Source organism: Hirundo rustica, chromosome 3, assembly GCF_015227805.2.
Source record: "Hirundo rustica isolate bHirRus1 chromosome 3, bHirRus1.pri.v3, whole genome shotgun sequence".
Classification (NCBI taxonomy): Eukaryota; Metazoa; Chordata; class Aves; order Passeriformes; family Hirundinidae; genus Hirundo; species Hirundo rustica.
This window is the reverse complement of record NC_053452.1, coordinates 65137922-65165843: the sequence shown is the minus strand read 5'-3', so window position 1 is coordinate 65165843 and position 27922 is coordinate 65137922. Positions and strand designations below refer to the sequence as shown.

General features: G+C 34.0%; 1 protein-coding gene across 6 annotated transcripts in view; it reads right to left on the bottom strand.

The window, feature by feature from the left end:
* The window catches only part of TBC1D32 (TBC1 domain family member 32), a 74251-nt gene that overhangs the window by 33252 nt on the left and 13077 nt on the right, over positions 1–27922 (bottom strand). For all 6 annotated transcript variants that reach the window (XM_040060311.2, XM_040060309.1, XM_040060313.1 and 3 more), the window contains 14 exons: positions 27210–27309; positions 26801–26938; positions 25382–25474; positions 24982–25124; positions 24189–24313; positions 23528–23729; positions 20173–20255; positions 18387–18525; positions 17795–17882; positions 16261–16379; positions 15540–15656; positions 12100–12188; positions 1871–1993; positions 499–607 (listed from right to left, as the gene is read on the bottom strand). In XM_040060311.2, the coding sequence (XP_039916245.1) occupies positions 499–607; positions 1871–1993; positions 12100–12188; positions 15540–15656; positions 16261–16379; positions 17795–17882; positions 18387–18525; positions 20173–20255; positions 23528–23729; positions 24189–24313; positions 24982–25124; positions 25382–25474; positions 26801–26938; positions 27210–27309 (1668 nt within the window). The remainder of the gene's footprint in view (positions 1–498; positions 608–1870; positions 1994–12099; positions 12189–15539; positions 15657–16260; positions 16380–17794; positions 17883–18386; positions 18526–20172; positions 20256–23527; positions 23730–24188; positions 24314–24981; positions 25125–25381; positions 25475–26800; positions 26939–27209; positions 27310–27922) is intronic.

The following is a 27922-nucleotide window of genomic DNA, read 5'->3' as shown; positions in this document are numbered from 1 at the left end:
TTGTGCTGACAGTAATCTGCATTTCATCTTTATGAGACTGACAGCCAGTGAGAAGTAGAACATTTAAAAAAGTTGCTTTACTTCATTGTTAGAACATCGATGAAAGCTCCAGGTATTAGATAATGCACATAAAAACCTAAGCATTGAAAAAATGTCAAATAAAATGAAGATAAATGGAAAGCTAGTAAAGAAAACACAGAAATATATATGTTAAAAAACACACAAACAAATTGCAATCACTTAAAAGTAACGTTAAAATGGAGTAAAATAAACATGTCATCTGAATGTAGTATGTCCTAGGTACATGACAATCACCAGATAGTGGAAGCAATGCGTTTTCTCAGTGTGTCACTTCTTTAAAATGTTAACACTTCATAAAGCTAAATGTGATCTGATATTTCTTAAATAATTTTTGAAATGCTGAATTATCAGCAAAAATATTCAGTTAATGAAGGCAGAAGTTACAGAAAAAGAAACTGGTAAACTTTAAATTCTAACCTTATCTAATTCTCTCAAAGGCAAAATCCTTTCCTGTGGTCCTCCAATCATATTTATCCTTACAAGAACATGGTTTCTCTCCACTGACAGACCATCAATTATAAAAACTCTGGGGGAAAAAACCCAAACAGAACACAACAAATGTATAAAAATTAGAACCACTTTGATTTACTGACTGCTTAATTCAGAAAACTTTAATAAGCAAGAATATTTTGAGAAGCACACCAGAGTTAAAACACAACTTGGAATACACAAAGCCATAAATAAACAGAAACATGAAGCATTTTCAGATGTCTCCAAGCATTGTTCTAAATTTGTGCTTCCCTACCTACTACTGATTACAAACATTTGAGCAATTACTGGACTCAAAAGAGTAGAAAATCTCTTAAGTTTTGTTATGTCACATAAAAATTATATAATTAGGGCAGTGACAGTTAATGGTCCATCAAAATTTGCTCCTTATTTGGCCTACCAGTATACTTCTGCTGTCACAAATAAGCAGAGTTATTCATTATTTGAAAAACAGCCAACTTGCTGTCTGAAATCACTGTGCAGCCCAAGGTAGAAAATTTTTGAAAGTAGTAAAATCCAGATTTTATTCACCAGGTTTCGTAATAAAAGTTTTGCCTTAGCAGGGAAATAGCATGTTTCATCTTCAAACAGTAAATGACCATCATCTTCACCCAACTGTTTGACTTACGTTCTATAATGATCCCATATAAAAAACAGTAAGAGGAAAATACTTAAATCTCAGCATGTCGTGAGAAAGAAAAAAATGTCAGTAACTCAATGACTATCTGCTTCTGCCCCCAAAATACTTTTTTTCCTTTTGAAAGGATGAGCTGTGCAATTTCATTTAGAAGACAGCAGTGGAAAGTCACAGAAGCTGGAGAGTTGACTAAGCTACAAATAAATGGTTGGATAGTTGACAAATCTACAAATCAAACAATAACAACAACAACAACACTCCCCCATAAAATCCCCAAGTACTGATGATGCCTTTAATTCATGAACAATAAAACAGTACCCTGATTTTATATTAAGTATATAACATTAAAAAATGCAAAATTAAAAGGCATATTTACATCCAGAAGTTTTAAACATTTTTTTGTTTAAGAAACAAGAGTAATACAACTAAAAACCAGAAAAATCACTGCTTTTTTATTTCTTATACTTTTGGGGTGAACATGGGAGAAAGAGAAGGCTATTGTATCTTTTTATAATTTAAGAGTGCTAACATACCTGCATGTAAGGAAAGTTAGGGACATTAAAAGCCAGTGAAAGCATTTGTATGTTTAAAGATACTAAGGCATTCATTTGTTCTTAGAAGAGTTTGATAGTTAAAATAACGTTTACATCAATCACTTCTTACCCAGGTCCTTCTGAAGTTTCTGTGACATTTTCCTCCTGAGCAGTTAGTAAAACTTGTGACACTTTATACTGAGTCTCCAAGAGTAAAAGGGTATTGAGCTCACAGCACAGCACATTTAACAGCCTGCAGAAGGACACATTGAAATGATAGCACATCAGTCAGGAGTCCAGCAACTCACAGAAAGACAAGGGTGAACATGTTTATGAGATCTTGCAACACAAAGGGAGGGGAGGAAAAAACAACAAAAAACCCACTTGAAGTATCTGACAAAAACCCATATACAACTAGGAACCCAGACACAACTAGGTCAGGAACACTTTTATATCCTTTTTAACCACTCAAGTGGCACAACCTTAAGCAAACAGAATGAGTCTCAACAGATTTTTTTTGTGTGCACTGAATAGCCAGAGAAAATACCCACTGGTCAGCTCAGTCTACTTTTGAGTTTACATCACAGTGTAACAAAAATTATGCAGGCTTATTAAGACATTCCATGTGAAATGTAAGGAAATTATACAGTAATAGGCTGGTAAAGCAACTCAGAATTAGGTTGTCTGAAGGGGAAGGAAGGCAGGGAGGTAAAAAAAAATCTTTTCTTTAGAAAAGAGGCTTTTAAGCCCTTCCTTATAATCAAATTCAACACAGTTCAAAAGCAATAAAAGATTTAACATGTAACATAACAAACAAATCTGCTGGGTTGGGTTTTTTTCAGAGACACACAAATGGCAAATGAAATTAATAATAATAACAAGTACACAAGAAAGTACATTATATACAATTTTCTTTCATAACTTTGGGGCAAATTAGCAAGGTAAGTACTCCAATATATTTCCATATAAATATGAATTAAAACAATACAAATCATATTATTTTTTATTTTAACTAATCTTTTCACTATAAGACCACAACAGAATAATTTCATTGAGGGCTTCCAGTTCAAGGAAAACAATGTAACTAAACATTCTTGTTACTGGTTTTATTTCCTGTTTTAACACACTCATTAAATGCAACATCAATTAAGGCTGATCATCATTATATTTTGCATTCACTAAGATTTGATATGAACTACAAAATACATTGTTTTAAATTCATAGTCTGTTAGTCAAAGCTTATTTCCTTCCCTGTAATTTCCAGTATGTTTCTAATGACAATGGCAAAAATTCATAAGCCATTCTCTTAATAATTTAACACCTGCAAATTTATACAGCTGTGGCCAAAGATTAAACAGTTAAAATGAGAATATGTCTCAGGTTTTTTTTTTCTGTTGTTTTTTAAACAACTTCATCTGTTCAGTTTCAGTACTCTTCAGCTTTTTTTCTTTTACATTAACTATTTTGTGACATCCATTTGTTCTCAGTACTTTTCTAAATTACAGAAGAATGAAAGAAAGAAAGAAAGAAAGAAAGAAAGAAAGAAAGAAAGAAAGAACGAACAATTTTTATTATTATTTAGAAGCATAAAACCAGAAAAGAGCACTGAAACCATTATGAAGATGGATAATTTTTTCTGTTAAGTATGATAAATAGCAAAGACCAGTTTCCAGCAGTTAAAAACCACTTGGGAGAAAACTAGTAGCTGAGAATGCTTTATAACAACTCCTCTGGTAGGCAAGGCAGAGTGAAAAAAAAACAAGACCAACCAACCATGAGCAAATAAGATTAGGTAGATAGAATAGTGGTAGAATAAATGACGAAATATACAAGATTTAGTGTAAGCAGCTGCTTGGGCATTCAAATGAATTTTTCACCTATATGGAAGAATACATTTAAAAATGCTATTATTGAAGTACAGATTATTTGGTTAAATGTAATATTCCATTAATTACCTTCCAAAGTCAGAAATGTATAGACTAAAGTTTACAATTAAAAAAAAAAGAAAACCACAATATACAGTGTGTATATTTGTAACCATAAGCTATGGAGTCTTTTTTGTTTGTTTTTAATTGCATTTGGAACATAAGAATTGGATCAGACTACCCATCTCAATATCTCATCTGTAAGAAGTACATGCTTACGAGAGTGCTTAAAACTTTTACAGACCCAACACAATAAGATCAAAGCATATATTTTTCAGATACATTTTAAAATTTTCTTTGAAAAGCAGAACACAGGATTCCTAACCTGAATACTGCTGAAAATTGGAAGATACACTTTGATGAAGTTCTTGTACCTAGGAAGAACCCAATGCAACAGCACAGGCTGGGGACCAATCAGTCAGAAAGCAGCTTTGCAGACAGGGACCTGGGGATCCCGATGGCCAGTAAGTTGAACATGAGCCAGAAATATGCCCTTGAGGGCCAGCACCATCCTGGGCTGTGTAATGAAGAGTGCTACCAAAAGTCACTGAGGAAGGTGACCCTGCCCCTCTATTGGTTCTGGAGTGCTGGGTCTAGTTCTGGGGTCCCAAGTAACTGCATGATATGGATGTACTGGTGAAGGTATAGCAAAAGGCCAAGAAGTTGATTAAGGCTTAGGCCATCTGACATAGAGAAAAGCTGAGTGAGGCTGTGACTGCTCAGCCTGGAGAAGAGGATCCTCAGGGGAGATCCTTGTCAGTGTGTATAAATATCAAACAGGAAGGTTTGAAAACTGAGTTAGACTCTTCTCAGTGATACCCAGTGAAAGGACTAGATGCAATGGGCATGAATTGAAAGACAAGAATTTTCATTTTAATACACTCTCACGGTGGTAAAACAGTGGATTAAATTGCCCAGAGATGCTGCAGGATCACCAGCCTTGACAAAATTCTAAACCAAACTGGACACAGCCCTGAGTAATGCTCTGTAGTTCAACCCACTTTGAGCAGAGCGGTTGTACTACACAATCCTCCATCTCCAATTCTGATTATATAATTCTGTGATCACTACTAGTAAGATATACCATACACCCAGGAACAAACTGCAATGCATATAAAATAAAAGAGTATCTGAAGGCAGGCCTTTATAGAAGAGAAATTTTATAGAAATTCAGAAATATCAAAATACGTATCATATTTGTGAAAACAGGCTAGGAATAAGTAATTTTGTTCTGAATTCTGAATTCCTGCCCTATCAGTCTTTCTTGAAAGGTACTCCCTGGGTTCTACCCCTTCAACTACAATTTCACAACTAATATTCACTGTAGAAATTCCTAATCTAAAAGAAGGCTTTCTAACTAGTATTTTGTTCCACAGGTTATCTCCTTTTTTTGGTATGTGGAATCATAATGACTTCTTTAATTATGACAGAACAAAAGGTCCTTTGTGGGATATAAATCAGTTAGTAAATAAGCATTGTTATTTTTTATGTTGTCTCTTTATTTTTTTTTTTGCCTGAAAATAATATAATTAAACTGACCATGATTTACTCTAAGTTGCTAAAAATGCATATTACGAGGATAGCTTATTAACATCGCAATATTTTTCTATGAGTTCCTTTTAAGAACACAAAACAGTATGTCCTTTGCTCTTTTTTCCAATGTGAAACCATGTTTCTCTTAAACAGGACCTTTATTATAGTAAACCTGATTGTATTTTTCTGCAGTTCCCACTACACCACTATACACTATTCCCCCTTACTTTCATAATGTATGTTCTTTCCAAAGCCACTCTGATGTTCTGTCCTCACTTCAGGCATATCTGCTAAAGCACAGCTGGCGGTGAAAAATGCAAGATACTACACTTGAATACAGCAGCTGTAACAGTCTATGGTGAGTTGACACGAGTCAGTAACTAAGCACCCTCCCTGCTGCTCACTCCCTCGCCACCAGTGCCTGACCAGTCTCTGACCAATGAAACTTGCAAGACCAACCTCCAAGCCCCTCAGTTTTTATTACTGAAAGGGATGCTGTATGGTATAAAACATTCCTCTGGTCAGTTCAGGTCAGCTGTCCCAGCTGTCTTCATTCCCAATCCCTTGCACATTCCTAGCCTACTTGCTGGGTAATATTGATAAAAAAGAAAGCCCTGTTGCTGAGCAGTTGCTTGCACAGTGTCAGTGGAAACATTGTGTGGTACCAATACTCTTTTAGTCCCAAATTCAAAAACACAGCACCCACACAGAGTGCTATTAAAAAACTTAAACCCAGTCCGTACATAGTCCAGCAAAAAAAGATAAAATTTTAGGCTATAAGCAGCACATAGAAAAAAGAAAGCAGCTAATCTAAAGTAAACTATACTACAATCTCAGTTATAGATGTCTGCATGCAGCATAAAATGCCCAGCTAAACACAAAACACTTACATTTCTGCTATAGACAGTGACATGATGCTGAAATAGAGGACTAAACTGATCTTTAGTAAAAGGTTTTCTTTTGGCTTATAGTTAATGCCTTCTGCAGATATAGGCATGGCTGAATCAGGCCAGTGTGAAATACATAGCATGATATTTGTAGAGAACTCAGCTGTGGGACAAGGTAAGGTTCTTTTCTTTATTTTTTTTTTATCTCTCAGGAATAAATCTTAAAAACTGAAGAGCAATAATACAAGGACTGAAACCTCTTTGCAGTAGCAGGACCTCCTTTTCACTAAATGAGTATGTACAACAAAAGTGTACTCCAAAGCCAAACTTGCATTTAACAATTCCAGTGTCATCATCACAGGGGACAGCCTCAAAATATTTAACACCAGAGCTTACATTAACAATTTTATTTATTCATTATTATGCTTTGAGTAAGACCCTAAACTTCAAAGAGAACACAGATACAGTGCCAGACCAGCAGATAAAGACAATGGCTAGCAAAAAAACTAAAGTCAAAAGCCACTCAGTCAGTGTTGGCACACGAAGGGCATTTGGAAGCTTCAGCCAAGCAAAGCTTTGCATACTGCCTCTGCAAACTGAACAAAAGGCATTAGCAATGAGTAAACAGAGGATGCCTCTGCACTTGGTCTAGCTAAAGGATAGAGGCTTCTAATTGTTCCACTGAGGGGAGTGCATTTTTTTTTGGGGGGGGGGGGGAAAGAAAAAGAAAAAAAAAAAAAGAAAAAAAAAATAGTTTCTGGGTTTCTGGATACAGAGCTTACCTTTGGTGCCTGGGGCACTGGAAAATATTACATCAGGGCAGTCAAGTTTCTTCCAGAAAGAAAACTCAGGGACTAAGGCATTCCTTACAGTGTTTTCCACAAAAAGATTATCAAAAGAGCACCTACACCACTACAGCTACCCAAGGTACCTACAAATCACATGTAATGTGGTTGCTAACAATAAAAAGCTTCCCTAGCTAAACAAAAAAGCTTTTCATGAGCATCCCTTCCCAGCCTAGAGGACTCAGAAAAGAAAGGTTTTAATTTCCCTCAGTTAATGTAAAGAAGAAAAAAGTCAGCCAACAAGTGATATCTGATCACAGAATCTACCATTCTGATTTTATTAATAATTATTTGTTTTAAATTAATAAACTGAACAAACTTCTATTAACGTATAAATTAGCAAAAAATTGAATTAACTGTATAACTACATGATCACAGATAATGTGGAAGCATTCTCATATAATCCTGATGCAAATTCCCATCACTAGTAGTCACTGCTAATCCAGACTCTGTACCCTTTTACCTTTGGATTCTTCTACTCTTAATGCTTTTTAATAAAGAGAAAGGAAAAGAGAAACTAAATATAAACAGCATTTTGTTGCAATCATTAAAATTACATATTCTCTTAATTAACAATACACATAATGCAAGTACAATTAAGGAATGATCTATTTCATAAGCTGAGGCCACCTCACTATTAAAATGCAATTATATAAGGGGTGGTGTTTACAATGCAGTTGACAAAAGTAATGGAGAAGAATGCAGGGGTATTTATTATTTGCATTTCCTAAACTCACAAAGTTATATTTTGTCTATCACTTTTATTTTTTTCATTTAACTCATTCACCTGCATTTCACTTGAGTGCTCTAAATGAAACTTTGACAGATACAGACTGCTTTAAGGCAAATTTCAAGATACTGATTGATTTTGATGTCAGTATAATATAAGCCATTTAAATTTTATTTCCTAAATCTTTCTCTTCTAGTTTTTTAGGGCAACAGAAGTAGATACAATGCATTTTTATAATTTTCTGCACTCATTTGGTAAGCAAGAAAACATAAATAAAAAACATATTTACCATGATATTTTATATGACAAAGAAAATGTGACCTAACAATGTCAAAATCTTTATTACACAAACCTGAAAATAACAAGCCAATACTCTGTTTCTATTTGCAGCAGACAGTAGCTTTATAATCCTGAGGCTGATACAGATGAGCATATGACTTAGACTACTATTTACAATTTTCTATAATTCCACAGAAAAAGAAATGCATTTATTCACACAGAGCATTGTAATAAATACTGGGTTTTCAGCCTTGCCTTACAGTGGCCTAAAATAAATCTATTTTTCATTGCAGTTCAAATTACACTTCTACAAAATGGATTATTTTTAGGTATCTCTCATGATAGGGGCAAACATATTGTGTCTTTAAAATTAAACAGTCACAATTTGCATAGCTGAAGGAAAAGGGTTTGCCCTCAGAATTTTCCAGGTATTTCCCTGCAGAAGGCCAAACTCTTTAACAGAGTGCTCTCCTTGACACTTGATGCTCACTAGCAGGAGGCACCTCAGTGAAGTGTGGAGCTAACAAAGGTTCTTCTGATTTGGAATGTACATACAAAAGATCTTTGACTTCACAATATTTAGGAGTTTTATTGATTTATGGTCAAAATAAGCCACTGGGGAAAAAATAAGATAGCCAAAGAAAGAAAAGGTCTAGTTTTCTTCTTTAAAGTATTCAAATGTTCCTTACTGCCATATTATCATATATCCACAAAAAGAGATTCCAGGAACAGCATGTTCAAAAGTACTCTATTAAGTAAAGGGGATTTTTGCAAAGCTGCCTGTAAACCATCATCCCCTCCCACTGCCCACATTCTATGCATATTCCAGTAATGCTTCTCCTGCTTTTTACTCAAGCCAACACTAATTGAGTATCTTTGAATTTATTTTGAAGTGTTGATAATGTTTAGGACAGGAACCTGATTATCAAAGGTAGAAATTTTTACTCTGCCACACTTTAATCCAGCTAACAAAATGGTGCCACTAACATTCACAGAAAACTTACTTTCTGATTAGAGAGAACAGCAATATGTAAATGTAAATTAATATAAGTTAGGGATTCAAAGAGCTTGGCCTTAAAAGGGAGGTGGTGAAGACCTCCAGTGCCACATTTCAAGAAAACTGTTATTTCTCATATGCAATATCTTTTAAAATCAGATCAATGGGTACACTTGTACCGAAGAAATAAAGCTTACCATTAAATTATAAAAATACTCTCTGTTTAGTATGTAAAAAAATATTGCTTTAATTACCGCTCTGAATTTCCTTTCTGTAGGTTTTGTGTTCTGATGGCAAGTTCAGAACCTTCTAAAACAGAAAGACCACTGAGAATTTCTGTATAAGTTCCTGTGCATCCAGATTTTCAGCCCGAACAAAAGAGTCGCTGAGATAGCCCTCTGTTCTTTCATCAGCTGACATTGGCCAACTGGGAGTCTTCTCGATTCTAAATAAGTGTAAATCTGCTTTGAAGCTGAAAGCTGAACTGACAGTTTGAAAACCATTCTAAACACAAATTAGGAGCTGTCTTTATACTTACACACTTCTATTCCTATCTCCAACTTCTTGCCTAAGGTTTCCCTTTAATAAATAAATAAATGATAATAAGAACACTTTTTTCACCAAGTTAGCTTAAAAGGACCTTCAAGTGAACAAATCTCATCACAGAAACACACAATAGATGCAATTAATGGAATACCAGATCACTGTCTCTGAAACTACTGAAGAGCCATCCTAGGCCAAGATACTTCCAAGAACTTAAAACCAAAACCAAACAAATAAAACCAAAACAAAACAAAATCCCCTAACAAAACCAAACAATAACAAGAAAACCAAAGGAACCATCAAAGATTTGAAATTAGCTACAGCTTGTGGTGGAACTGAGTATTTGACCCTTGACCACACAAACTCTAACCTATATGAATCCACCATAGGGAGTATTCTTTAAACACTAAGACATTGGCTATGCACACCCTATCTAGCTTCCCTATGTTTTCCCTTTGATTTCTACTGCATGCACACCGCTTTATAGAGCAGTTAAGCTTGAAAAGGGAAGTTGACAGCAGAGCCCCTACCAGACTGTCCTTCAAAATTATAATTCAGAATTCATATCTATTCAAAATGAAGAAAACCATCTACCAGAAAATGCAATAATAATGCTGCAAACATAAATATATACACCTGTGCATTTGGATCAAACAGACTGTGGAAATACTTTTGTACTTTTAGATACAACCACATAGCTAATAATAATTTAAGACGCTGAAATTCAGTACACACCTAAAGAAAAACGCAGTTCTAAATTGCAGAAGTTGTTTAACAATCAAGTAAGTAAATGTGTGACTGTTTTGAACAACAAAAGCAGGACCTTACATTATAACCAGTCATTTAAATAGGTGATTTCAGCACTCAGCTCCGGGTGGGCCACATATATAAATATAGTGTATGGCTGCATAGATCTGCAAACAATTAAAAGAATGTGGGTTTGGCTGGACTATTGGTATTAAGTCTAGCAGCAATGTTTCTAGAAAAATGCTTCACAAAATCATACTGTTTTCCAATGCTGCAATTATCACAAACACCTAAATATTTAATTTCTACATAACAGCAAAGAGAAATACAGATCTTTTGCTCTAACTTAATTTTTCATCTATTAGGTGTCTAATATTATTTGATCTAAGTCCTGCTGAACTTAGAAGTCTGGATGGAATTTGGTCAAGGAGCAAACCAACTACACAAGGCAAGGTTCATTTTACAGAACATGGATGCCTGCAGTCAGTAGCATTCACAGGAAAGATCACAGAACTTTAAAATGAACTGTATACCTTTCCTGTTAGGTAATATAGGCCATGGTTACTCGCAAGTCTTAATACTTTAAGTAAGGCTTAATACTGTAAATCCTGAGTTAGAAGGGATCCATCAGGATCTAGTCCAACTCCTGGCCCTGCACTGCAAGAATCACACCACATGCCAGAGAGTGTTGCCAAAATGCTTTTTTGAACTCTTGTTAGGCTTGGCGCTTTGACCACTTCCCTGGGGAGCCTGTTCCAGTGCCCAATCGCCCTTTATTTTAAACTGTAAAACATCTCCTTTTCTCTTGATCCTAATTAAATCAATGGAAGTTCTGACAAGTTTTCTACGGAGTCAGTATAATCCTAAATGAAGAACAGTATTTTATTTTTCAAATTTCACCTTATGACTTCTCATTCCTATATAAACTAATGATTTCCTCCAAAGCAGCATTTATAACTTCTGATTTCTATGTCAAAATCATTTATCTTCCAACTCCAATCTCTGCCATTGGTCATCTCCTCTATGCTTATCCTTACCAACAAATTACACTGTATCTTATGGTTATTCATATATAGTATAAAATAATTTCACTGTGATATCAAAGTACAAATATGGCTAATGTTTCAAGACTTATGTTTAATGTAATAAAGCTAATGTTTCAAGACTTAATCAGTTGGGCTATATCTTGCTCAAGCAAGGCTATCAAAGTTTTCCCACATTATGAAGTACAATCCAACAGATTTTTATTTCAACTGTCTAAAACAAGTTCCTAACAAAAGTGTGAATTAAAGGATTTATATATTCATCGTTGGAAAAAAGAATAAAAATGCAGAAATTAATTTCTATGTTAAAATTATAAAGCACTGAATGTTATAATACATGAGCATAACAGTGTGAGTATCCTTTAAATGTACCTTCAGGTTCTAGAAATATATGGAATCAAATGCTACACTGCTCAAACTAAGTTTTTGCGAAACAGGCGATAAATAAACAAATACTTCAAAAACAATTTTAAGTACAGGGAGATTGCATAAACCAAACTGACATAAACATAGTAAAAATAATTTTAATATTTTGGTGTACAGTGGATGTACAACTTATTTTTTATAGTCGAGTAGGCAAAATAACATGCAATTTCTATCACTGCTTCTCATATTACAATATATCCTTTTACAGATAATAAGATTAGATTCATCACTGTTCTCATTTTGTAGGCCATTTTTTATTTAATCTTCTTATGTAAAAAAGGGGGGAATTTCACCTTCATACATAATAAAACCCAAACAATGTTATCTTGTCAGAAGCAACACATCCAAGCATATTATATCCTATTTAGTTAATGTGACCAGAGAATAAAAAACATGCATCTTACCTCAGACCAAATATATGGGATTGCTCATAATTGAATAAGGAATGAATTTTAGCCTCTGAGTTCAAAATTATAAGCCTGTCAATTATGTCCTGTCAAAAGAAATGTAAAAAAAAAAAAGTATGCTTTTATAATTTATGCACATCATAGGTTCACAGGGATATTTATTATTGAATGAAAGCTATTATTAAAACACACTGAAATTATTTCTGTAACAGAAGGTGTTTTCCACACAAAAGTCAACGGCAAAAATAAAGACAAAAAAAAAAACCTAACCATGTAAAAGGTTAGGAAAAAAAAAAATTAAAATATAAACTTACAAAAAGATCCTTGCATATCAATTCTCCTAGTTCTTTAGTGTTAAACCACCAAAAAAAAGTTAATTTTTTTTTTTATGTTTGAAGTCTGTACATCTCTATTTTAATGATGAGAACAGCAACTCCTTTAGTATACCCTTTCTCACACTGGTTAGTACTACATGCTTCAAGAGACATCTATTTAGTCTCAGTTTACCAAAGCTTGGCTCAGATGTTGATGTCTACACCTTTCATCTTGGAGCATCTCATGTAACAGACAATGACTTGTGGCTGCTTCCCATTTCAGCCACAAAGCCAACCTAATTACATTCCCCTATGGCTCACTGCATATGCAAACCACTTCTGAAGAAATGATTTCATTAAAAAAAAAAAAAGGAATGAACAAAAACATGCAGTGATGTTACATGTCAGAGACAGACTGCTGTGCTATGGTCAGAAGAAATAGATTACAATATCCTTATGAGCTTTATTTAAAGTTGATTAAATAGAAATTTTATTTTCTCCACATTTTAGAAGTCCAGTTTCAGAGACAGCAGAGGGAGTTATTATTCACCTTATTAGATCAATGAGTTATTTGAATATGATATGAAAGGAAAGTTAAGACCCATACTTTAATGAAATCAACAATTTTTCAACAGAAGAAAAGTAAGTCATGAGTAAAACTCACAATAGTAGGAAAAAAGTCTAGAATTTTTCAAAGTACACTGTCTTCATAGAATGTATCTTATTTAAAATACAGTGACAGCATATTTTTCCTTTCAGATTTTTGGGGCAGTGAGGGAGACAGCTTTTTCCACACAGTATATTCACAATAAAATTCCCAATTAAAAACTCAACTTGGACCTCAAGGCTGTTCATAAAATTGATAATGCAAGCAATTGATTTGTTTGGGATTTAAGATTTTTTGAGATATTTGAACATACAAAGAGTTAAATGCTAAGGGATATTTCTCTGGCGTCAACCTCCCCCTCTCATTTATAAATCAAAGCTAGGAGCTGCAAAAGAGTACAAAGAGCAGGCACAGTAAGAGAACTACTGAGAAAGGAGACTAAGCTCTGATTTGGGATTTTAGGAAGGAAAATAATTAACAAGATCTAACACAGGATTACATCCAAAAAACATGTGGATAGATCTGCACTGCTCAGCTACAGAGCATAGCTTAAATATTACAGGAGAGATGTCATCCACTTCGAATATCTACGACAAAGCATTTAAAATTCTCCAGAATCACTAAAGAAAATCACCTGTTCTAATGTCTTTCAAACCTACAGATCTAGAGGGTACCTTCCCAACTAGATTCCCCTGAATATATATACTGCAGAAACCCTCAAAGACTGGAGGCAGGCAGAAGAACCCTCAGTTACACGCTCTATTTTCTAAAATAATTTTACATGCCAAACACAGTAAAGAGAAATCTTCGTGTATGAAGAAAATTTTTTCTAAGGGCACAAATAAAAACCTGATTAGTCCACAGTTAAAAATTGTAAAAGCTCAACTGATAATCTGTTCAGTCAATGATACAGGTAGTCAGATAAAAATACAAAGGAGGTAAAAATGTTTAAATCCTGGGTATTTAAGAAATAAAGGATATACAAAAAAATATTAAATTCTGTGTATTAGCAAATATAATTTAGCATAAACAAGTCACATTCTGTGGCAATGTGATACAATTCAGAAATAGAGAAAAAATAAGGCACACAAAGTAGTTAGGTCTTCCAATCAAATCTTCTAGTGTCACAGAAGTTGCTTTCACTTTGCTTCCTGTAGTTAAATGTGGTAAAAATCTTTTCTCTTTCGCTTTCTGCATCATTGCCAACAAACATGGTTATAACAAACCTATATCTCTTCTTAACTTCAAAAGTTTTCTGAGTACTTAGACTCAGCCATTATATGTTAAATTGACGTTAGAGCATGTGGCTATTTCCTTTCTGTTAACTACATAATCTTGGAGGCCTATTTTACATAGCTAGATGTATCTTGGATGGCTAGGCTTACAAACCCACTGCTGCACAGTAAAGTGAGACAAGCCTCATCTGAAACATCTTTATTTCCTTGGGGAATTGTATCAGTATTGGCATTTCTAGAAACTTAGCAAATTTCATAAAAATACTCAAGCTTCTCAAAAGCTAAAATAACACTGGCTTTCAAAAGTTACAAAAATCATTCTTGAGATCTACCACAATTTGAATGCTCTCAAATACTTATCATCTTCAGCATACATCTATCTTTCTCACTCCCCATTCCTTAAAACTTGATAACTGAACAAAGCTATCAGTGAACACACTAGCATTGAGTAGATGGGAAAAATGAAATTTATCATGCAATCTCCTCCTGAAATCATCAAAACAGTATTGCAAAAAAGGACTAAAAATCCCTTCCAAACATAACATACACTATTATGATAAACAATCCAAAGCCTGTGCTAAACAAAAACTTCAACATAACAGCAATTTAAACCGCTAACTCATTAGAAAAAAAAATCTGATTTTAACTGCCACACAAGGTCACAAATTACTTGTCTGTGCTTTGTAGATGAGAAAAAAAGCTGTAATTGACTGCAGCAGAATGATTGAATACAAAATAATACTAAATACAGAAATGGTGAAGCTATTTTTCTGAAGTATGTCTTAATCAGTAGCTTTCCAATTACTGATTTTTTCCTTTGTGTGGATCTCGTGTCCTATTAAAAAAATAGCCTGAGGTACAGGACTTTTGTGTTTTCATTTTTTCTTTTATTTTCTTTTTTTCCTTTTATTTATTTATTATTTTTTTTTTAATCCACACATAGTGTGAGAGGGCAATGTATAAAATACAAGTATACATATTTTCCAACAATTTCCCGTATATAAGTGCATGCACATCCGAACGTGTATATTTATGTTACTTTTTTTTTCCTGTGGAAAAACACAATTCTAACACAAGTTAAAGTAACCTTTAAGATTTCAAAATGAAATTTTAGGTTAATATGATGTGATATGTGCATATACTGCCCTCATGCTGTATATAGTACAAAATGCAGAAAAAATCAAAATCTTTCAATAAGAAAAAGACTTATTCTTTTATAATAATAACATTTTCTCAGGAAAAAACGTCTTCACAGAAGTATTTTTCTTTCAAAATACTTACAATTATATCTGTGGGTACTTCACGGAATGAGTACATGGGTTTATTTGGTATATCTCGTTTACTTAGGAGCTCAAAAACAGCTGGGTGAGTGAGTATGTTTACTAGAAACAAAAAAGACTAGAAGAAAGAATAAAAGGAGGGACAACAGGGAATATTAATCAGTTAAGTGCAACCAAGTAAGTGTTAGCAATTATTTTCTATTTACATTAACTTTGTTCTTATCCTTTACAGGTTGAACTTAACATAAATAGACCTACCCAAAAAAACACTGCATACCCTAGTAGGCATCTATGTAATCTAAAGGGCAGTAGTGTCTGAAATATCTATTATCTATCAAATTGTACAAGCAATTTCAAAAATTACAGTATTTCATTACCACATAATTCTAAAATCTAGAGACAACGAATACTCTAAAGCACATCACTCTTCCTGATTTTATTACAGTAATCTGGACATAAACTGATGGCCAACATTTAAGACTTAGTTTTGTCATGATTGCTATCTATTATTTCATAGTTAATCCTTGGCATTGTGAACTGCCATGGAACACAAGAATCCTTTATCAGTCATCATTTAACTAATGTATTATACCAATTTTATACATGCGCCAAGAGGCAGGTATAGCTGTAATAAAAACTTACAGAAAGGTTATGTGTCATCCTATCTGAACCACAGCACTGTTTCTTTCCATACAAAAACATAAGATTAATTAATTTCTCACCTTCTGACAACTTTGGTCAATAGGGTCAGTTGGAATAGATTTGGGTTGGGTTATCCTCAAATCATCTTTTCCGCACTCCAGAAGAGCCCATAATTCAGTTACAAGTGCCTTTATAAAGCCTAAAACAAATGTTTGTTCTAATCATGAGTTTCATATTAGAAATATTTACACAATTCTAACCAAGATTCGCAAAATTCTCTATACTGAAGGCTGAAATTTCACAACACAGATTGCCTTAGGGCTACTGTCCCTTCTATTCTCAATCCCCCAGTCAAAACTCCCTTTCAAAAGCAGTCAGCTTATGTTCTATCTACAGTCTGCAGCAATGGTTTCCAAAGACTATTGCAGTAGAGTAGGATTATAGTTATATAGCTTCTATGTAAATGAGCTTCTGACCTTCTTTAAAAAGTTAACTGCAACGGATACAGGCTTAGCTAGTATTGTCTCTTGGTTCTAAAAATACAGATCCACTATAACTCATTAATAAATTAAAACATACCACTGTGAAAAGGACTAAAAACCCCCCAACTTTAAGAGAAGCAGTACTAGCTGAATTCAAATTTTTAAAGTTTAAAATGTTAAATGTTTAAATAGAAGAGGAAAGAGCCATCTAACTCTGAAATCTTCAAATGTAAGGGCTGAAAATCAATGCTGCTTATTATTGGTATATCATTTGTCTCTGACACCAAAGGGCATAAAAGGGCCATGGGAAGCAATTTGGCTGAAAACCTTACAACAGGACAGATGGGTAACTCCTCAGCAGATCGGCTCCCAGCTTCGTGAAAATTCCCAGAGGCATAAATAGTAACTAACTAAGAAATGAAACAGTTTCCTTGACTGGCAGAATTTGCCACTTCTAGATACTGAGAGAGATGATTTGCAACTTTTGTACTTCAAGGACTTCCTCAGCAACTTAAGACATTACCTTCATTTTATTGATGAGATTCTAGTTTCAATATAAGGGTTACCTGGACTGTTGATGATATGGTAACAGTTATCTGAGATTGATTCTGAAGGGATTTTGAATTGACCAATTCTTCTCACAGTACAGCCTCATTTACATCTCACTAATGTGTAACTGCACCAATGACATTTGGGCCTTTGCAGTTCCTCACCCTTTGAGCAGTCATTAACCATGGAAATGTACATACAAATTACAGAAATCAACAGTTATTAATTCTGATCTGCAGATCAGTAAGAAGCACCTGTAAATGTTTTTAAAGAGTACAAATGTCTTCACACACATATAGGAAATTTCTGGAAATCCAAACTAGTGAAGTAAAGATTTTGTATAACATCAGAAGAAAAAAACAAAACAAAACCTAAAATGCTGCATCAAGATTAATGAATAACTTGTAAGCTGAAGAGAAGTAATTTCCATCAAGAAGAAAGTAACAAACATTTAGAGTTTTTGTTAATACTGTGTAATTATTTTACATAGTTGATCTTTTTTCAAAATCTTTCTCACTGTCTTTTTCCAAAATGCAAGACTACAGCATGCAATTATTCATAATAACATCATTCTTCAATTTACCTGAATTCTGCAGAGCTACTGCAGCCATTGGTGTTGTTGCCATCTGGGTAACAATGATTCTGTCACCAAAGTCTTCATATTCATTTGTCTGTTGATAAGTATAAAAGTGCAGTGTTAGTTATTCAGAAGAATGAAGCTCTCAAATGATCTCTTAAATATTGATCTTTCTTACATTTGTTTACAGAATTTAATCCACTTTATGTTTAGACTTGAACAGTTTACATATATTACTCTCTACAGACTTATCAGGGTCAGATCCCTAACTAAACATCTTTATCAAGTATCTTATAAAAATTTAAACACAAAATACTGTGGTTGAGACATGCAATATGAGCAAATAAAACCATTATTATTATAATGTTTTTGTACACATTCAGTAGGATGCCTTTGGCATCACTTTTTTTGTCCTAAAAATGCACATTATCTGATTTTTTGTTTATATTTCAAGCTTTGTCTAGCATATTTAGATTTCAACATGGGCTACCAACATTGTGTAAAAAAAATCTGCACTTAAAAGAAAAAAATATTTTTTCTAGCATTTCAAATTTTACACAAAAAAAGTAAACTAGTATAAAGACTCTGCAATGCTTACCTGGATTTTTTTTGATAAACTGTTAAACATAAAGTTCACACAGTCATTCATGGCACCTGTACTGTGAAGCAGGAATAGTCCTTTGGGTGTGGTGGAAAAATTTAGCAAGGCATCTAACAAAGTCTCTTCCCATAACAAACTGCAAAAGTAACAAAATAATAATTAAACACTATATATAAAATAAGGATGGGAAAAAAGAAAAAAGTTCAATTTGTAACTTTGAAAAACAACAGTACTTTTCTCACTGGACCCTATGCTTAATTTATAAGCTTATGTTAGATTAAAAAAAGCATTTGGAAAAAAAAGATAATATACTAGACTTCATTTTGTGTAAACATTCAAATTCAGTGTGGCAAAAACTAAGGTTAGGTAGGAACACAGAAGAGAGAGATGATGCAATGGGGAGCCCAAAAGACCTATGCTATCCTTAAACATATGTATGACTTACAATCTGACTCTATACAGTCTTAACATGGCAGTTACACGTTGGCAAAACAGGCACAGAATTTCTCAGCAACACAAAACCACTATGAGGAACTCACAGTTGAGGAGCTAAAGGTTCCTGCAAGAAACTGGTACAGAATTATGAAGAAAGGTGCTATATTTACACAATAGCTTCACATACTAAGAGCAGTTAATGAAAAATCAACACTGCCCTTAATTTTCAGACTCTGAAATACTTGTGTATTTCTCATCTTAATGAATACAAACTTGTATAAATAGACATTAAGTTTCAGTATAAAAGGAAGGACAATTTTCACTTGGTGTTAGGCTTTCAGCCAAAATGCTGCCAATCTTGCTACATAATAGTTTGAAGGTGTAAATATGATTCAGCGTAACAGGATTTTAAATTAGCACCACATCAAAGGCATAAGATAAACAGACAGCTATACTCTTCTGTGCTTTCTAATTCACATTTTCCTCAAACCAAATTTTTAAGTCAGGAAGAATCAACTATAGGTCAATTTTACAGATCAGACACCACTCTCTAAGCCAAGAAAGTTCGTTCTCAAAGGTCAGGAAGAATTTTGCAGCTCTACTGAGACCTATGCTAGGATAGTCTCTCTACCTCCCACTGTCCTTTTGGCAAAAAGACTGTCCTGGGTGTGGCTGGGATAGAGTGCATTTTCTTCTAAGTAGCCAGTAAAGTGCTTTTTGGATTTAGGATGAGAATAATATTGATAACACACTGATATTTTAATTGCTGCCAAGTAGTGTTTATGAAAGACAAGAACCTTCCAGATTTCCATGCTCTGCAAGTGAGCAGGTACACAAGAAACCATGAGAGAGCACAGCCAGGAGAGCCGAGCCAAACTGGCCAAGGGGATATTCCGTAGCACGGGAAATCATGCTTAGTACATAAACTGCAGGGAGCTGGCCAGGAAGTTGGCCAAAAATCACTGTTAAACAACGAGCTGGGCATTGGTCAGAAAGTGATCAGCAATTGAGTTGTGTGTCACTTGTTTCTTCTGTGTGTTACTTCTCGCTCTCTCTCCTTTTCATTACTATTAATGTTATTATTACCATTAGTAGTATTACTATTATTAATATTACTATATTTTGCTTTGTTCCAATTATTAGAGTGTTCATATCTCAACACTTTTTTTTATTATTTTTCCTGATTCTCCTCCCCATGCCATTGGGATGCAAATGGCTGTGCAGTATATAGTTGCCAGCTGGAATCAAACTACAACAAAGACATGGGGTTACAAGACGTTTCAATTTTAGTTAAAGCAGCAGTGTATGTTCACACTTACACAGGTGCATAAATTAAGTACCAAGTTACCTGGCTTTTGATTCTTGACTTATTGATGAAGTGGAGTCTGCATCAGATACAGGAGTAGGTACTCTTTCTGAAAGCAAACTTGTCTGTAAAATGAAAATAAACAAACATCTCCTTAATGTTTATTTACACCATCTTTAAACTCCACATCTTGTTCATTCTCTTGTTATATACAAAAGAAAAAAAACCACAGTGATCAAGTTGTAGTCTAGTCTTCGGCACAGAACACACTATTCCACTACAGCATTTTTTTTCCAGAAAAGCTTATTTTTTACTTCTTCCTTGGGTATAAACAATTTTAAAGCTAGTACATTTTACATTTTTTAATTAGAATTCCTAAAGAAACTTTTTTGCTTTCCAACTGGAGGCTCCCAAACTAAAAATTGACATTTAAAAGAAAAAAAGGAAAAATTGTAACACCTCTTTACTCCATTTCTGTCACAGATAATGGAAATAACAGCCTCTGGATCCCTATACCAAACTTACTGATTAATTCTGCCACTTTTTATTTTATTTATAAATTATATAAATTTATCTATATTGGTATGGCTGTCATTAGAGTTACATACTCTAATATATATATAGTTATAAACTATAAATATATATACATGTTTTTATGTTTGATAATTTAAATTCTATTTGAAAATAACTGGCATGAAAGACTGCATATTTAAAATTAATTATTTGATTTATGTTTATGGGATAAAAAGCAAATGACACCATTGAAATAGACATGAATAGTTATTAATTTACTGCCTTATAAATGTGATGTACAAAATCAACAAAATAGTCTTCTAATAAACTAGTCAATTATACTGGATCTGTTGTTCCCCTTTTATTATCATCTTTATAAATTCTGTCTCAGAATTTCATCAGAATCTGCCAAGAAGAAGAAGAATTACTTTCTCCATCAGTCTTTAAGCTCCAGGAGACATGTAAAAGAAAAGGATACAGATTACCAGTCCAGCCATTAAAAAATTCAAACTACTGCTTGGAAAAAATCCACCATAGTCCCTTGGTTTTGCTACACTATAAATGGTAAGATATTTCATAAACTTCAGGTGTTTTAAAATTGAAAAATGACAGAAAATAATTTTAAAAGTAGTAAGATGACACAGTCGACTTTCCTGTAATAACTTGTTGATTTTTGAAGTGAAGATTATGTTGATTCTACTTCAGTTTTTATTTGACTACCAAAGTGAAGAAATAGCATTTTGTAAGGTAAACTTTGTTTTTATTCAACAAATTCAGTCTACTTCTCTTGCACGTGTCAAGACAATTTGTCTAAATTAAGTTCTATACCATAATAAGGGATTTTAATGTGGAAAGAAGTCTTTTGTACAAAGGGTAAATGCTGCAGTTTTTTAGTGGAAATAACTGGAAATGCCCATCAAAAGCTTTTAACACTGTCTGTGATAAACATTAAATAGAGTAACAGGCTAGTTTGAGTAAGACTGAAGAGTTACACAATAGGAAAGCATCAGAAAGAAGACTGCTGAGTTACATAAATTACAGCATGAATCAAGAGAACTAAGCTCCTTAATTCAATAAAAATCCTCAAGTTTTCAATGCAAGGAAGAACATAAATTTCAAAACCAGCATTCCTTGATGAGAAACAGAATTTACTGTGATATAATTATGATTTTAAGAAATAATGTATTTTATTTTCAAGATAATGTATGCCTTCTTGGCAATACTAATATAAGAAACAGTGAGAAACATCCACAAACTGGTGATTTAAGAATCTTCTATTCATGTTCTACCCTTCTGGTATTTTCTGCCTCAGTTTACATTGTGTCTGTATATTTTAAATATCTCATCATAATAAAAGCATACAGGAGAAGCATACAAGGAGGAGGAAAAATAGCTGTTCCATTCTTTCTCCCTTGCATTCATTGCATTCATTTTCCCTCCCACTTCCTCGCCTCCAGGAAAAAAAACAAATTTAGTCTTTTAGTCCATTCTTCACTCCAGCTTGATCTAATCCCTCTCTAAGCTATAGAAAAGATAGTCCCATTTTTCAGTGTAAAGTGAGTAACACAGCTAGACTTCGGTTTTTCACTACAAGTCTGAATACCTACAGTTTAAACATGCTTTCAGATAAGCTGGAAACCAAAGCTGAAGATTTGTTTGCTACCTTTACCTAAATTGTATCACTGTTATTTTAATGATTCAAATGTAGGAATTTTCTTCCCTGTGAACTTTCTGAAAACTTCATTTGCAGGATCTGTTGTCATTTCTCTATCTTAAGTAATTTTTTACAATGCACAAGGTTTTTCACACTGCATGTGATTATCAGAACAATGAAAATAGATCTGACGATGAGGGGACTGCAGCATCATTTATGAAGCAAGGCTGAGAAGCAAGGCCTGTTCAATCTTAAGAGACAACTGAGAGGGGACCTCATCTATATCTGTCAGCATCTGAAAGGAGAGTGTCAGGAGGAGGGACTCAGGCTCTGATCAGTGGTGCCAGGCAATCGGGCAAGAGCCGATGGGCAGAAACTGATGCATGAAAAGTTCTACCTGAATATTGGAAAGAATTTCTTTACTGTGCAGGCAAACCAGCACTAGACCAGACTCCCCAGAGAGGTTGTAGAGTTTTCCCCACTGGAGATACTTAAGAACCTTCTGGACACAATCCTGTGCCTTGTGCTATAGGATTACCCTGCTTGAGCAGGGAGGTTGGACCCATTGACCCACTGTGGGCCCTTCCCATTTTACACATTCAGTGATTCTGTGATAACAGAAAGCAAAATACACAAAACTGTTGGATCCAAGCTCTTTCATGTAGAAAAAACACCTGACTAAAAATCAAACTGAAGTTGAAATGCAGGGTTTAAACTTCATGACAAATCCATGTACAAAGGTGAGACAAAAGCTCCTGCCTGGCACTTCTTACTATGGTCTCTTGAGAATATTTCAATGTCATCTCACTATTTAACAAATAATTACAATCTGCGTTTTTTTCTTCCATATCTCTCGCTTGACACAAACTAGTTTAACTAAAAATTAGTAAGAGCACATCTCAGGAGTATTTTCTTTCAAAATACCCCAAACCAAGAGTGAAGGCAAGATCTGTGGTGGTCATGATATCAAGTGACTTCTACCATCAAGGACAATGAATGACAAGTCTACCAGTTCATCAAGAGTTCCTGTTTTAATCTTAGCCACAGAAGTCTCAAATGAAACTTCTGCTAGGTTCACGTTCAGAAGGAAAATTTGCAAGCGGAACTTCAATTGTACAACATTTAAAGTACTATTTAACTGCTTAAAAATAATTAACCCATAGAAACAACTATTACACAAGCTGAACATCTCACAGTTAAGATTCTTCCCAGTCCAAAAGCAAGATTTACCTTTCTCCAGGCCTCTGCAATAGATTCATGCAAGCCATAAGGAATTAGCATCTGTAGGCCTTCACAAGTTCTGTACATTTGACGGCATACAAAAATGAAAGCTCCTTTAACATCTGGCATAAGCTCAGATCCAGATAAAAGAGAAATGTCATCATGAAGAAGTTTCTTTGTGAACTGAACAAGTACATGAGCAGCTGTAGGACTAGAAATAAAATAATACATTTTAAATTTTGCTTTGTAGTAAACGTTGAAACAAATCCTCTGATTACACTTATTTAAATATTTTAGGGGAAAAGAAACTATGGAAAGAGACTAGGACTCACTACAGAGGGACAAACTATATTATAACTTGTTAACACCAGTCAGAAGAAAAGAAGGGAAAGGAAAGCTCTCACATGAATTAGAAAAAGAAGACAAACATGAAAATCTCCCTTATTATAAGTATTTCTTTATATGGTCATTTCACCTCATTCTACACATAAATATCTCCCTCATACATTCTATAAAACACTTACTACCTTAATTTATAATCAGAAATTTTACTCAAACAAAACCAAAATGTACCACATTACAGATAAATGAAAGATGAGCAAATGAGTCTCAGAAGAACAATGTAATTCATTGAAGTGCTCACTAATGCCATCCATTTATGCACTCTAACCTGTCTATGGCAGTTTTTTCATTTTCTCCATAAAGAAGAAGAGAAAGACCATCTTCTGAAGCAGCAATCCTTGCCAAAATATCAGCTACATCAAGTAAAGTGGTTTCAAGACAGTTTATGTACACCTATTTGGAAGAGGGATAAAAAAAAGGAAGCTTTGAATTCAATGCATTTGTGAAAGCTGTTTTTCCAAGTCTGTCTTAGGTATGCAGAACCTGAAGGTCATCTTTCTAATGATTTCTTAATGTCTTAAACACAGTAAGTTAACAGCCTATGTTCAAATGTCATCACACAGAAATCTTCATCACAAAGGGCACTTATTCCCAATATTCTTATAATCCTTATAGAAATGTTTACAAGAAAAAACAACAACAACAAAAAACCCTACAATAAAATCCTTTTTCTTTTATCAATCCAGAAAAGTATAAAAGTATAAAATAAATTTTAAAAATAAAAGTATGTTGCCTTTCAAACAGAAGGTAGAGAAAATATTCATCCAAGAAATATCCAAATGACATCAGAAAAAAAGCAGAAACCAATGAAAAAAAATTAAGCAGCGTGTTTTTTTCCAAGGAAACAGTCTTACCACAGCACAATTTTTGCTATTAATCACAAGACTTCCATGTCACTCCAATCATAGTAAGAGACTAAACTATTCGATGCACACTATGATAGTTAATGTATAAAATACCACAGAAGCTACCATATTATGTGAGCAAATAAACCTTTGACATAGAAAATATGTAAAAAGTATTCTCTACATGTAAAAATCATTTGGAAGATTATTACAAACCTCTGTGCCATTCAGCAAACTTTGAACAGGATGAAGCAGGGCATCTATCACTGTGTCCGTATACAAACATTCAGCAGCGCTTCCTGTTTGATCACAAAGAACTTGCAGAATCTCCATAACAAGACTTTCTGGAGAATAATTGTCTGGTGAACACAAGAAATATTTATTTATTAATTTTTTAACTTACACAAATATCTCTGTATGATTCATGTAGTTGCTTCTGAATTATTATTATTTTTTTTAAGTGCTGATTCAACATAGAGGGAGGAAGAAAGGGTAAGGGTGGAAGGAAAGAAAAAAACTGCACTAATTACTGACACAAATTAAAAATTCAAAAAGAAGTTATCATATGCCTCATTATAACTAAATATATTAGCATATAAGGAAAAAAATAATTTACCTGTATGTTCTGCCAAAGCTGTCTTTGGGTAACTTGGAGAGTAGTAAATAAGTTGGGCAAATAATACCAACACATCAGTTATTGATACACTATCTATTAAAAAAAAAAAAAAAAAAAAGAAAGTACTTTTTAAATTAAAGACTAAGTTTAATTTTCCAAATAAAAGATGGATTTTGCAAATATATGCTAAGAATGCTTTGCTGTACAGAGGAAATAAATTATGTACAAGTGATAAAGCAAAGGACATACGTGTACTTGGGACTCAACTAAGGTATTTCATGATCAACTCACAAGATTTGATCTTGCTCTCAGTTTAGGCATTTGAAATTTTACAATGTCTTTCACTGCAACAAATGGCAGCCAACATTTAAAAATAGTGAATATACATGGCATGGCAGTAGAAAAAAGGCATTAACTTACTATTAGATTAAGTGAAACAACTGGAAAAGAGAGGCTGAGACAAAAACAACAAATGTAGCTAAATGCAAGATGGGAACAATTGCTCCAAGTTTAATGTAATATGTTAATAAATCAGCCAATTTGTGAGGAAAGAGTTGCCATCTATAAAGCTGAGACGGACACTGTTAAGAGAAATGGCAAGATTGTTACATTTTTACAGGAAAGGAAAAAGCAACCACCCTCACTGGTTCTCTGCAGTTACACAGATAATGCATAAATGACAAAATCACTTTATTAGTAAACATTTCTTACTCACAAATGCTCTTACACTGCATCTATCAAGTCTTGATCCTCAAACCAGAGGGACAAGAGACAAGTCACAGAACTAGTATCCAGTAATGTCTGGAATTAATAGAGACACTAAAGCAATGGAATGCAACAATTGCCCTCACACAGTTCTGTTTGCCAACCCTGCACCATGTAGATTTCTCTGGCTGTCCAAGAGCTTTTCTACCTCATATCTTGCATCCCTATTAAGACCTCTGTTCCACAGGTACAGAATTTTTCTCCTAGTTTTATTTTATCTTAATTAACAGATTCAACTCAGAGCACCTGTTCTCAATTTGCAATTAGCTTGAAATACTGATTTTTCTTTCACACTTGAAAAACAGTTTTGGTCCCTGGACATGTCTCCCTTCCAACCAATTACATCAAATGGTTTGACAGAAGTCATTACTCACACCCAGAAAAACTGAATCACCGAGACACTGATCCAACTGTCCTTTAAAATTAATATATTAAAAGTAAAGCACATGAGAGATCCATTCAACCACATCCATCAAAGAATAAAAAACTGTGTGTAGACGCTCATATATATATATATACACGCATGCCACCTTTATGGAAGTTTCCAGGCCCAGAATTGGTAAACAAAATACTATTCTTCAATGTCCACAATACTGCAGTGAAAATACATAAATATGTATCAACAGGTTCCATTTTCCTCAACTCTCCCCCTACCGTTTTTATTTTTCAGCTGTATTGGAAAGAGATCCTGGCCTTGCTTATAGATCAACAATCTTCCTAAGAGGCACAGTGAATGAACAAAATAGATGTACTGCAATTCTGGTCCAGTGTAAGAAAAATTCTGCAAATCACCTATAACAACAAAGCAAAAAGAATAGAATTTTACTCTTGTAATTTACTTTACAGTACCTAGCTACTTCCTGCAACACAAGAAGATCATTTTGTATATAAAGACAGCTTAAGTAATGAACCATGGCTATTAGTTTTCTCTTAAAAGACAGTCATACAACATTTGTGGAAGAAATAGAATAGATCGAATGGCTTCCTCTTAAGGTACCATGCTCAAAAACCTAAAGAATATGGATGTATGTGCATATAATATGAGACATGCAAAGATACTCACTACAGGGCTGCTGGGAAAAGTCAGTGACTTTGGAATTTTTATTAACTGCTGCCTTGCAAAATTCAAAATAATCAAGACATTGCTGGACTGCTGCATTAATCTGTGGAACAAAGCACAAAATAATAAAGTACCTGATATTCCACAATAAACTCATTCTCTCTTGTATCCAAGTACTGTCCTTTAACATAAGAACTTAAATATCCACTTCAACTACTTCATTTTTCAGTGCCTTGGATGGATTAACCGAGAGGAGGCAAAATTTTACAGGGCTATTAAAATATATCACCATTACTATTACATTATCACACAAACAGCTCTATACACATAAAGACAGTCTATGCAAAACAGTACAGAGAACATGGAAGTGTTTTGAGAAGTCAAGAGCAATCTGTGAATGCCTTATTGTCATTACTATGGAAGATTTTAAATTTCCACATCTAAAAAGCTCTCTCTTGAATACATTTACTAAACTGTAGGTTTGGTTGATGGGTGCTGTCAGTGGTATTACTGTTCTCGGTGGTGTATCATTGTCATAGCACTATAATTTAATCAAGGTATATATAAAAAGTTCAAAAATTGTAGGCATGGTTGTAGCAAGGACACACAAAGCACATTGTCTTTGCTTCAGCTGGGATAGAGTTAATTTTTTCTATTTTCCTATGATCTGAGAAAAATAGTTAGATTTATTACAGCTTGGAGCTGCCAAGATTTAT